At 32.9% G+C, this 14,324-nt stretch overlaps 1 protein-coding gene across 9 annotated transcripts in view; it reads right to left on the bottom strand.

Moving 5' to 3' along the window:
• SENP6 (SUMO specific peptidase 6) overlaps nt 1-14,324 on the bottom strand; it is a 118,093-nt gene that overhangs the window by 77,885 nt on the left and 25,884 nt on the right. For all 9 annotated transcript variants that reach the window (XM_045803924.2, XM_045803909.2, XM_045803895.2 and 6 more), the window contains exons 3-5: nt 13,468-13,528; nt 1,283-1,425; nt 104-208 (exon numbers count right to left, since the gene is read on the bottom strand). In XM_045803924.2, coding sequence (XP_045659880.1) covers nt 104-208; nt 1,283-1,425; nt 13,468-13,528 — 309 coding nt within the window. The remainder of the gene's footprint in view (nt 1-103; nt 209-1,282; nt 1,426-13,467; nt 13,529-14,324) is intronic.

Here is a 14,324-nt window from a genome sequence, read left to right on the forward strand (position 1 = left end):
CAGGAGAAACACAGTAAAGTTCCACAAAGTAAAAAACATGGTTAAAAAAAATAGTGCAAAACAATTAAAAAGGCAACTAAACAAAGGCAATTCAAATCCTTACCTTTGGGCTGCTGTTTTTACTAGTGATATCTGTGCATTAGCATGCTGAAAACGTCTACCATGAACTACAGTCCCAGAACATATTGATGCATTTTGTGCATTTTCACTGCAGATGCAAGAGACAAAGAATAATTTGAACAAAGGAAAATTACATACACATATGCAAAATAAATCCTTTGAAATCACACACACACATACACTCACAAAAACCTTCACATTAAAAAAAAATATATTTATATATATTTATACATCAACCCAACCCAATTGACCATGTTGAATTGTCCATTAGGAGTTTTCCACTTTCTCAATTTGTCTCTGAAATGTTTCCAATACAATTCATGAAAGATACAGAGTAGAAAAACAGTGGAATAGAAAGCAGGAATCCTAAATGAATGTTTTGCACTGTAAGATATCTTATAAATTAATTCAGATATGTTTTCTTTTCTTCTTCTCTATTAGGAACTATCCATATAAAAAGCTTTTAAACCATGAGTATTACAAAGTTTTCTTATATGCCAAAATAAAAATCAAATGTATCATTGTTAAAAAAAAAAAAAAGCCAGGAGTCCCAAATTCTGCTTCTGACTCCGCCACTGACTTCAAAGTTACTTAGTCTTTATGTACCTCAGTTTTTTATCTATAAATTGACAAAACTGAAATGAACAGCGATTTTCAACCCTATTTCTGGGAGGTGTAAAAGCCCAATCATATCAGTAACAGTGGTTCCCTACGAGTACCACCAAGGAAAGGTGGATTATATCTAGAAGAGAAGAGAATAAGATATCTTAAAAAAAAAAAAAAAGTCCCTTATTGAAGACAATCCTGAATAAGTATCCCCTAAAGGAGACAGGTGCACTCTACCCTCCAGTACCTTCTACTTCTAATATAATGACCAAGATTATACTAACTATATGAGAGAAAGTTCATCTTATGAAATCCTATTCTACTGAAACTTTTCTTGCAGTATTTTTATCCAGAACCAAGAAATCACTGCCATCAACCCTAATCTCAAGATTCAAAGCAAAAATCCACACACTGGAACAACTCTACCTCTTGGCACTACTAATAAAGTGAAAAGAAAAGGTAAAGGTTGGTTGGGTCAACTGGCCACAAAGGTAGTTAATTTTTGGTGTCAAATCCTTTATCTTTTCTGTAGGAATGTGTAGTGAAGCGCCTATACCTCAATTTCTTATTGTTGCTCAACATGTTAAGTCCAATTGGGTTGCCTTTCAAAGGTTTTAAACTTTCAGCCTTGTTTCGTCTTGCACATGTCTTCCAGGGATCAGCAGAACTAGTAGAAACAATTTCCGACTGACGATTTATCTGTAAAAAGATCCATAAACATTTAAGAGTCAATAAACATCATAATATGATTGTTTGAAAACCCACTTATCAAAAAAGCTATAAAAATTGTGCCAGCTATTGGAGATAGGAGAGAGGGATGACAGTGGCATGAATTTAAGAGTATTTCAACCGTAATACTTTTTTTTCCCCTAAGGATAACACAAATATGTAGGAACATGGCTGTTTATGATCTTATTTCCTTTTCATTTAAAAGTCCCCAAAGGTATTTGAGATAATTAAAAGAGAAAAACAGAAGACCTGAGGGTAGAGTATCTTAGAAGAGCTCTTTCCTGAGAGTAAAAAAAAAAAATTTCCCTGTTGCCGCTATCTGTAGGACAAGTACAGTCAAATATGACAGTAAGTTACCATTTCAACTTGTATAAGGAGTTTGGCCTTAGCCTTAAAGTTTCTATACAAACACAGAAACTGCAATGTTTTGATACTTTCATAGTTGCAAATGAGCATATAAACACATCAAGAACAATCACTTTGGGGAGATCACAGTTATGACAATAGGATGGCCCATTTCTCAGGAAGCTCTTTTCAACAAAGAAACCAACTTCTACTACATTCATTGCACCAGACATTTAAAAGCTGCTTTCAGACTCAATAAGAAAAAAAAAAATCTTCAGTTCTTAGTGATAATTTACTCAAAACAACACTTTAAAAAGCATTCTCATCTACTTTATTTTGAAACGATAGTTTAATATTTTGCTTTTCACTCACTTATAAAATATAGTCATAAGAAGACAGGAACATGGCTTCCCCCCCCCAAACAATTGATCTCTACAGAAACCTAACAGTTCCCTAAAAAAATACCACCCACAAAAAAAGTTCTCCTGAGTAGAGTTCATTGTGCCAGCACCATCCTTATTTTTAGGCATATCTACATTACAAAATTCCAAAAAAGACCTATTTTTGACACACTGCTTATCATTTCTCCTCCTTGAGACATTTCTTTGCTTCCTAATCTTTTATAGCCATAGGCTTCAGATTCCTCCACTTCTGGTAATGGCAGATTAAGTAATGCAGATCAATTTCCTTCTACTCTTTGAAAACAACTAGAAAAAAACTGGACAAAATACAAATTAAAAAAAATATGTATGTTTGAGACTTCTGAGGGCTCTGAATGCAGTGAATAATTACTAATTAAGATAGGAACAAGAAACTCAGAGATCTAAGCCCAGATTTGTTTTTCCCGAGGCATCTATTGATTCCAGAAGATGCAGTTGAGAGGCTAAGCTGAACTTCCAACAGAGAGCTAGAGAGATAAAAAGTGGAGATGAAGATCCACCATATATGAAGGGCCTCATAAACCCCTCAAAATTTGGATCAGAATTACAGCCTATGAATAACAGCCTCCGTATAGATTGAAATCCAGCTTCTAGTCATCTCAACCTTCAGTTCAATTAAGGCGGTTCTCAAATTTTTAGTATAAATCAAAATTACCTGAATGGTCTGTTAAACTGCTGTGTCCAACCTTTTACAGTTTATTCTTATTCATCAGGTCTGGGGTGGTCCTAATAATTTGCATTTCTAGCAAGTCCCCAAGCAATGCTGATACTGCCAATTAGAGACCATACTTGGGAGAACCACTGAATTAAGGTGATCTGAGACAGAGATTGCTAATGCTCCTACTAATTAGCCAGAAGTAAATATATATCCCCTCCAGAAACAGATAATAACAACTGGTCATCAAGATGCATTCCACTGATAAAAGTTAGACCTATACAGTCACTGTGACCTAGGTCTACTCCCATGTTATTTTGAAAAAAATGCCCTAAATCAATGAATGGTTATCTAAGTATGATTCACTAGATCAGCAGAACCAGCATCCTTTGGGAACAAGTTAAAATGCAAATTAGCAGGCCCCACTCCAGTTCTCCTAAATCGGAAACTCTGAGAGTGGGGTCCAGCAATCTTTTTATCAAAGCTTCCAGGTGATTCTGACGTACAGTAACATGGGAGAGCCACTGCTCTGGGTGATTTTGATACATATCCTATTAAGAATCTCAGAAGCATGAAAAAATGTATCACTCATCATCAAGGAAGTAAAAATCAAAACCATAATGAGATACCAACTGACACCTGTCAGAATAGCTAAAATTAACAACTCAGGAAACAACAGATGTTGGCAAGGATGTGGAAAAAGGGGAACCCTCCTGACCTGTTGGTGGGAATGCAAACTGGTGCAAATTCTAGAGAACAATCTGGAGGTTACTCAAAAAATTAAAAATAGAGTAACTACCCTAGACCCAGCAACTGCACTACTAGGTATTTATCCAAAGGATAGAAAAATGCTGGTTTGAAGAGGCACATGCATCCCAATGTTTATAGCAGCCCTATCAACAATAGCCAAATTATGGAAAGAGCCCAAATGTACATTGACTGATGAATGGATAAAAGAAAATGTGGTACATATATAAAATGAAAAAGAATGAACTCTTTCCATTTTCAACAACGTGGGTGGAACCAAAGTATATTATGCTAAGTGAAATAAGTCAGTCAGAGAAAGACAAATACGACATGATTTCAGTCATATGTGGAATTTAAGAAACAAAACAGATGAATATAGGGGAAGGAAAAATAAAATAAGATAAAAACAGAGAGGGAGGCAAACCATAAGAGACTCTGAGCTGCAGAGAACAAACTGCGAGTTGCTGGAAGGGAGGAGAGTGAGGAGATGTGTGCTAAACGGTGACGGGCATTAAGAAGGGTGTTAAATGTAAGTGATGAATCACTAAATTCTACTCCTGAAACCAATACTACACTATATGTTAGCTAACTTGAATTTAATAAAGATATAAAAGTAATAAATAAGAAATTAAGATTGATAAAGTAATGCCTGGCAAATGGCAACATAACTGCCACGCTTGAAATTCTCACTGAGAGCTTAATGAAGAAGACATTCTGACTAATGTAACAGAAAATGATTTGATGATGTTCTCAAAATGAAATACAATAGTGAATTTTATATAACTTTTTGTTACTCAGAGTATGATAAAGTACACAGCACATCACAATACAAGTGAGTGAAAGTATTTCACCAGTAGTCCAATCATTTTGACCCAACTTCATAGCCTTTGATGCCATGATACAACTACAAAATTCAGACTTTTTAAAAGACTACATGTGTTGTAAATAAAGAACTATACATAATACTTCTTATAACCAGAATTTTCCTACGGATTGTTGAGAGAGTTTTAGGTTATATTTTGTCAAAATATCATATTGGTATTAGTCTCTATTAAGGGAACAACTTTCTTTTAATACAGTGGTAGGGTGTCAGAACTGGGTAGGGTACCTTTTGAAACATTAAACAGCCTATCTACTTCAATAAAATTTTATTCTCTACTGCTTATAGAATCTAATCAAGGCCCTTCCCCAAATGGTTTCTGATTAGACTTGATTTCCAAATCATTCTGTGGGAGGAATATCCATTTATTTGGTGCCAAAACTCAGTCAGCAAATATGTATTACATGCCTATTATATACTTATTTGTCCATGCTCTGAGGAAACAGTACTGAGCAACGGTAAGCAGCCCCCAGTTTGGACAAAGCCCTTTTGTCATGAAAGACCCAAAACAAACAAAACAAAAACCCAATGTACTTATTAAGCACAGAGAGAAAGGAATAAGGAGCAAAGAGATTGGGGAGAAGAGTAGACAGATCCTCCATGAGGTATTTCGCCAAAGAGGGTGAAGCTTTAAAACACTGTTGGCAGATGTGTGAGGTCCCTGTGATAGGAGGCCCATGGAGTGTGAGTTCCACAGACAAAATGAGATCATAAATTGATCTCAGATCAATTTGTCAGGCTAGGTGACAGACAGAACCTGGTACAAGCTGGGGAGAAGAGCATTACATGAACTAGTTTAGATGGTTCTAGCTTCAAATTTTTGCATGAGAGGATGAACTTAGGGATATACTTTATGGATGTATGAGCTACATGATTTAGAGGGCTTGACTGGGCCAGAAAATTCCAACTAGCCTCTCAAATATAATATTTATATTTCAATATAAACCCTCAATCTTTGCACATGCTGTAATAAAGTATTTAACATTAAAATAAAAAAGAATCTCAGAAGCAAAAAGTTTCCATAAAACACTGACCATATAATTTCATTCCTATCTAGGTAATTACAAAAACTAGTATTTAGTAAACCTGTACTATGAATAGGCATTATGTTAGTTACTTTATATTCAATCTCCGTATTTTAGACATTTCAGTAGTTCTTTAGATTGGGATTCAGCAACCACACCTAAAACATCAAGCCAATTACTTGCTGCTACTGAGTGACAGGATTAATATATTCAAATTTCCCACTTCGGTTTTCTTTTCTCAATAAAACCTCTCCGCTGTACATCATTTGAACTTTATTGAAATTCTATCCCTGTTACAAAGTTTATTGAACTTAAAAAGCAAAGTAACTTGTCCAAACTAGCTAAATAGATTTAAACATTTAAAAACTGGTCTGATTCCAAAGCCTATACTTTCCCATACTATACTGCATGAGGAATTTTTATAGTGTTGTTTATAGAAATATAAATACAGATGCTTAACAAAAAAAAAGCAAAAACTGTGTTATCCAAAAAGAATTCATCATTAGGATACAAAATATCTCAAAATCAAAGGAACTGTACTAAATATTCCTTTATATAAATGTAGAAAGTTAATCTTTCCTCTTAAGAATTATTTAAGCCAAAATTATCACACCCAATACGCAGGCACATAACTCAGCTAATTCAACCATATTTCTGATTAAATGCTCATACATTTTCGAAACTTTTTTGAGAAAGCGTTAGGGCACAGCAACAGACAATCCAAAGCCCACCATTATAGCAAGAGGATCTGTATAACTCAAGTCTTAAAATTTCCCAATTCTGTTGCCTATAGGTTACTATTAAAAATTACATACACTTCAGTTGGCAACAGAAAACCAGTACTTCCAGCTTTGTCAGAGATGATTGTATCTCAATAAAACCTTTTACTGTTACCATCAAATTACCTTAGAAAAAGTACCCTACCATCTGTTACACTTAGAAGGTAGCTCGGGGAGGGGGGGGGGGTTGGGGGAGAATTTATTCCACAGGAGAATCATAGGATATAAAGTTGTAAAAAAGTCTCTTCACACAAGCATAAACTTACAGGACATAATTCTAGCTTACGGAAAACTTAAAAATAACTGCTGAATTAAAATACAACATATAAATTATTTTAAATCCCTAGTACATCTACTTCTCTCTGCCTAATAATTTTTATTTTCCCTCATTTTATTTGTGCTCTTAACTTGCTAATCAACATCAAATTATGGGGAAATATGATAAATAAAATAAATTTTTTAAAAATCAAGCTATTCATTTATGGATGACTATCTCAGAGATTAGAGAACTACTACTACTAAAGTTCAAGATGATATATTCAATCTGGAGGTTCCTGAAAAACTTAATTTTCCTAGCCGTTTGCCCCCCTCTTTAGTAGCCTAAGACAGCTCACTAGCTAATGCAAACATAAGATCAGGAGAACTACCATGTACAGATGGATTAACACAAAACAATCACGATTACAAAACCAAATATAAACATTGGCCTTAGCTATTTATGGAAGACTTAGTAGTGCCATGCACTATGTAAGTTACATAGTCTCAAAATTCTTACAACCATCCTATAAAGTGGACATTAGCAGGCCTAGAATCTGATACTAACTACTCTAATACACCACCCATCCAAAAAAACTGCTTCTCTTAACTGGGTATCAATCCACACAGACTACCTTTATACAGTAAAGGTAAAAACAATGGGATAGGGATCAGCAAAACTTTTTTACAAAGGGCCACACAACAAGTACTTTGTGGGTCATAAAATGTCCACTGAAACTACTCAACTCTCTCCAAATAATTCAAATCTGTGTTGTAGCATGAAAGCAGTAATAGACAATACATAAACAAATGAACACAGCTGTTTTCCAAAATTTTATTTATGAACATAAATTCAAATTTCATATAATATTCACATGTAATAAAATATCATCCTTTTGACTTTGGGGGAAACTATGTAAAAATGGTTCTTAGGCCACAGGTTGTAGGCCAGATTTGTATTGTAACATTACTCATTAAGTCACAAATGTGTACAGTCAATTACTATAATTTAAGCTCCATACTGAAAAGAAACTTGTCTATTTTGCTCACTAGCATGTGGAACGCTTGTATCAATACATATTTGCTACATGAATAAATATTTCACTGGAACTGTGAAATGTGCAAAAATTATCAATATGTGGTTATCATCCACCAAAACTTACCACACATCAAGTAAGTCAATTTAACTAAACAAGTATTCAGGAAATTTAGCGCCTAAGAACTTCAGACAGTAAGATAACTTAAAAGAATCTATTTTAAAAAAAAGAATCTATTAAATAGACATGTAAAATGTACATTAAAGACATCTGAATTCTTAAAAACAAAATGGATATTGAAACAATAAAGAATTAGACACTAGGGAAAAAACAAAATTTTAAAAGAGAACCAACAAAGTCCTACAAGTGATAAATGCTTTTTTTTTTTTTTTAAAGGGGCACCTGGGTGGCTCAGTCAGTTAAGTGTCTGACTCTTGAACTCCACTCAGATCTTAATCTCAGGATCATGAGTTTAAGCCCCATGTTGGACTCCATGTTAGGCACGGAGCCTACTTAAAAATAACAATTAAAATTTTTTTTAAAAGAAAAAAAGATGAATGCAATGGAAATATTAAATAGCAGATTAGACAAAGATAAAGATAAAACTTAGTGAATTAGAAAACAGAGCTCAGGAAATTACCTAGAATATGGTACAGAGATGATTCTGACTTTGCCCTTTATCTTTTTTTCTTTTGTATATAAAATACAGGTTAAAGGATATGAAAAAATCATATTATTATTAATTCTAATAAAAGTTCCAGAGAATAATGTAAAAAGGTAATATCCACAGATAATAATGATTAAAATTTTTCTAGAACCAATGAAAGACATATATCCTTTATCTAAAAAGGCACAATGAAACTGCAGAAGCCCAAAGGCAAAAGGAGTATTCTGTGAAAGGGAAGGGGAAGAATACTAAAACATTTTTAATGCCAAAAAAGGCCTACTCCTAAGTCCATGCTCATTTGAGAAGAGGAACTATATTAGTTTAAACCAATGATCGATATGGACTTATTTTTACCCACAAGCCATTAAAAATCCGGGAGTATGTAACCCCTCAGGATATACAAAAACTTTCTGAAGGACAAGCAGACATGTATAGTTTTAAGGAAATCAATTCCTAAATCCTCAATCACCATTTTTACACTTTCTTAAAATTGATTTACTTTAAAACCAATCTGTAGAAAAGGCATCATACAATATCTCCTTTCCCAAGAAAGACATAATTCTTACCTACTGCACGAGAATCTAAAAATCTTTTAAAAGGAACAACTGGAAATACTAGAATCTCCTTTGGCACAATAAATAGTAGTAGGTCTTCATATCTTTCCCTGTTTTATAACTATTTCTGTTTAAATATATATATTTCTAACCATGGGTTAGAAACTGGATATTCTAGACCAAAGTTATTAGATTTCCTTAATTTAATTGCAGAACGGAAAGCAAAAGTGATAAAAATTTGCACTTAATGGCTTTGTATATTCTATTCCAATTATTATCAAGAAAAGCACTGCCCCAAGGAGAAAATCAAGTGAGAACAACTCAAAGAAAGCCTAAGTTTTTAAAACAAGACTGAAATCCACTATGCCTTATTGCAACCAAGTAACAAACTCAGGTCAAAACCAAGGCTGTATTTTTCTACCTTAGAATTCTGAAGTGAAATGAAACAGCTGTCATGAAGATAAAAATTAACATGTATACTTGACTGAAAAATGAAAATATTTACTGATAAATAATGTATCTAATTTAACTGACTGGCAGTACTATATGTAAATTATATATAGATATATAGATATTTTCCATAGAGTAAATGAACAAAATATTCCAACATTTAAAAAAAATACACAAAACAAAAATTATAAAATATTTCACACAAAAAAATCATACTGGCAAAGGCATCCTGCAGTTAACAAGATTTCAATTATTTAAATTATTTCTCAGAGTATCTAGTTTAAAAAAAAAAAGGAATCTAAAAGTAGCAAGTATAATTACTGGCCACTTGTTAAGTTTAACAAAGCCTTTTTAATATACTTCCCCCAAATTCAGAGGGCAATGACTCTGATGACTGGATCACAAATTATTTTTAACTTTTAAATATTAAATTGCTATGTGATTTTTGGCATTTAATTCAAAGGAAAGAATTGAAGGATAATGCTGTAGCAAAACTCTATCCTTATCTATTATATGACCGAGATTTCTCAGCATTTATAAGAAAAAGTTAAGAAGAAAATTGTCAGGTGCCTGAGTGGTGCAGTTGGTTAAGTGTCCAACTCTTGGTTTTGGTTTAGGTAGTGATCTCAGGGTTGTGAGATCAAGCCCCAGGCTCTGTGTGGAGTATGCTTGAGACTCTCCCTCTCCCTCTGCCCACCCCCCATGTTCACTGGCACATGCATGCTCTCTCTCAAATAAACAAATCTTTAAAAAAGAAAAAAGAAAGCAAATTGCTACTGAAAGCTTTATTCTAGCAATAAATAATATTTGTTCGTGGATATGTGAACCAAATGAATAAAGAAGGGAAACATCAGCACAACCCATTTTAAGAAATACGTTTCCAATATAATTTTACATAATAGGTTTAATAATTATAAATATCTATAACATATTTTTAGATTGTTTAATAATAATAATTATAAGGACAACTCAATCCAGTAAAAAAATACTTAGAACCTTGTAGTGACAGTTATTTAATGTTAAATTTCAATAAATGTATACCTATTAGTGTGATGGAGTAATTAAAAGATTTTCAATTGCATAAAAAGATATCATATGAAGTTAAAATACATACAAAAGATAAATATATGAAACTAAAAGTTCTATGGGAAAACTGAACAGAAATATGAATTTAAGGAGAAAAAGGTATAATATAAAATTTCCAACTGTCAAAGAGGAGATGGTACATGTATTTTTAAAATAGATGCTGAGTATCAAATCAGAATTATCTTCAGAGATCACTAGATACACATAAATATCATTTAAATTTTATTTTAAAATATCAACACCTACATCCTTAAAAATGTATAAGGCATATATTTTTTTTTAATTAAGGGCATTTTCAAAGGAAAAAAACCCACATAAATTGAAAACCAATGTCACAGAAGTTAGTAATTAAAAATACCTTTTACTTTTCCCTGCGAAGTACACTATATTTCTGTCCACCTGAAGAACACCTAAACAATAGCACTCTAAGCAATCAAGATGTTAAAGTAAAAGCTAAAGAAAACAGCAATATGAAAAACCTTAATAGTTTTTCAGTGTAACTTTATAAACGAAAACTTTAGAGTACAAAGGGAAAAACTTCAAATTCTATAAATTCCCTTAATTATGACAAGGTAGAGATATTATGGAAGAAAAAAACCCCCACAAAGATGGGGGGAGAGGACATTAAACGTCCCTAAAATGTTATTCAACTTTAAGTATAGGAAATATGTGAAGAGGGTGCTATGTCAGATCAGTAAAAATTCAAGTCTGACCACATACTTGCAAGATTACAAAGAAATAGGAATTCTCATATATTATTAGTGGGAATGGCAAATGCTAATTCCTGTGAATGATGCATTTAGCAATAACTAGCGAAATTACATGTAAATTTACCCTCTGAAACGGCAACTGCAATTCTAGGACTCTATCCCATAAATATACTGTAAAGGTAGGAAAGAACATAAGCATGAGGCTTTATTTATTTATTTATTTATTTAAGCATAAGGCTTTATTAAAACACAGCTTACAATAGCAAAAGACCTCTGCTTAACACTAGGGAACCAACTAAATATTTACTGTTCATCCAGTCACTGGAGTACTATGTAACAATAAAAGAGATAATAAAGATTTCTGAGTACTTTGCTAGTGGAGTGATCCACAGACCATACTGTTAAGTAAAACAATCAAGGTACCAAATAGTTTGTGGACAGTTTCTCTGAGAAAGGTTGTATATTCTATTAAAAATGAAAAAAAAAAAAAAAAAAAAAAAGAACAATGAAGGGCTAAACCATGTAATTTTTTTAAAAAAGGTAGTTTATTAGTGAAAGAGAAAAGGATAGAGGGAATCAAAACAAAACTTAGACTTCTCTGAATAAAACTTCTTTTGTAGATATGACTTTGGAATCATATAAATATTTTCTGTATAATTATAAAACAAATTAAGTCATTTCAATTGATTTAAAAGCACAGTAATTTAGAGGTGCCTGGCTGGCTCAGCCGGAGATGAACTTGGGGTCGTGAATTCAAGCCCCAGGTTGGGTGTAGAGACTACTTAATATAAATATTTTTTTTTAAAAAAGTTCACTTAAAAAAAAAAAAACAACACAGTAATTTAAATACATATTCCTAGTAGGATATACCTGGTGGTGCCACCAAACACCAATAAGCAAACAGAATGAAAAAAACTTCAAATCGTTTTATTAATAATTCTATTTGTATTGGTATTGTGAAACTATTTATCTAGTAGGACAAACCAAATAAGTAACTAAGTCAACATCATTTGGAACAAAGACACTAAACCCAGAAGCCATAAAAGGAAAAAAAAATCAATATATTTAACAACATAAGAAAATACATTTTCTCAAAGGCAATAATCACCAAACGCAAAGACAAAACACTAGTGAAAAAAAAAAACTGGTTTAAAATATTAGCTTATAGTATCACAGCAAGGGACCAATTTCTCCAAAACACTGTTATTTCATCAAACCTAAGAAACCATTATAAGATCCATACCACTGTAAATACTAATGTGCAAGAAAATCTTTCTAATTAAACCATGTCATGCCATTATTATAAGCTGCATCTAGACAGATTTCAGAGATGTCAAAAATGTGAGAAAATGTGTACCTAGGCTCAATATAAAAAGAATTTCTACAAATCAATAATATTCTAAAGATTAAATAGAATAATGGGCAAAGGATATTAACTGGTAATTATCAAGAAGTAAATAGACTACACATATGAAAACACATTCAACCTCATTCGCAATAAAAGAAATATAAACTGTCAATTAAGACTACATCAAGGTACAATTTTTTTTAATGGACATAGACTTTTTTTAGAGATTACTTACTTATTTATTTATTTGAGAGCGAGCACAAGCGGGTGGGAGGGGCAGAGAGAGAGGGAGAAGCAGACTCCTTGCAGAACAGGGAGCCCCAATGCAGGGCTCAATCCCAGGACCCTGAGATCATGACCAGAGCCAAAGGCAGACACTTAACGGACTGAGCCACCCAGGCGCCCCAAGATACTAGTTTTTGCTGACAAAGATCAAAAGGTTGATAACACTGTAACAAGTGTGTGGGGAAACAGGCATACTCAGACATTGCTGGTAAAAGTGTAAATCAGGTATAACAAAATCAGAAATGTATCTGTCCTGATACAGCAGCTCTACTGTTAGGAATTCATCCTAAAGATATGTTTGTATATGTGCGAAATAACCCGTATAGAAGGCTACTCTACTCAACTTATTTTATGGCAAAAAGAAAAGGTGAACACCATAAATATCCTTCAATAGTGGTACTGGACAAGAATAGTACATCATAAATGTACTGAAAAGAACAGGGTGCTTTTAATGGACACTTATGGATCGTCTCTAAGATACGTTAATTTTAAAAAAGATTAAAAATCGCATACAGTATACTATTAATTGTGTTAATGTAAGAGGGTAGGACAAGAATATACATATTTTCTTTGTAACACATAAAATCTCTGATGGAATAACCAAGACACTGGGAACACCACTAGCCTTGGGTAGGGAAGTGGGTGGTTGGGAATTTCAATTAAAAAATAAAAAATCCTCTTTTGAAGTATCAGTTTTTAGTATATAACCTAAAAAATTTACCAAAAAAGGTTAATAAAGCAACACTTGCCTTTTTTCCTTTTGGAGTCTCGGAATCCTCATCTTCATCTACACTGAGTAGATTTGCCTCACTATACAGAAAATAAGGGGAAAAAAAAAAAACTTAAGTGACAATTACAACCCATACATTAAATTCAGAAGTTTTAATCTCTTTGCCTACCCCATTCAGGGATCAGCAAACTTTTTCTATAAAGGGCCAGAGAGCAAATTACGCTTTGTAGGCTATACAATCTACACCAACTACTCTATTATTTTAGTATGAAAGCGGCCACAGATTATGTGTGTGGCTATATTCCAATAAAACTATTAACAAAATCCAATGCTGGGCCAGACTGGGCCCGTGGGCCATTGTTTGTTGATCCCTGCTATAAACAAACATACAATTTTTGTTTCCGTAACTGTAGATTTCATACATGGTCATTCATTTTTCCTTTCTTAGATTTAAAATTAGGAGAAAAGAACAAAGAAACAAAACAGAGAAAAAAATGGTAAGAAAACCTTAGCTGATGTAAAAAAAAAGTAATTCCAATAGTGTTACCAGAGTAAAATAGTCATACCTTTGCAACTCTTAGAAATATCAACACTTTAGAATGATTGGCCTAAGACTCTCAAAGACTGATATATCTATTAACAGTTCATGTTAATCTCAAGATATTAAAAAAGCTGAAGCTCCTAAGGATCTTATTATAATGATAAGCCGAAGAGTGTAATTCATAAATGAAATATACAGAACAGGTAACACTTTAAAATACAATTTTTTTTACATAATCATGACAAATTTAACAAAGAAAGTCAAAATACATTCTTATAAACACAGTTCTGCAGAACTATTTTTAGTAAAATCCTAGCTATTTATAATAAAAATAT

This window comes from Ursus americanus, chromosome 29 (genome assembly GCF_024610735.1).
Source record: "Ursus americanus isolate L20-20 chromosome 29, mUrsAme1.1.p, whole genome shotgun sequence".
NCBI lineage: Eukaryota > Metazoa > Chordata > Mammalia > Carnivora > Ursidae > Ursus > Ursus americanus.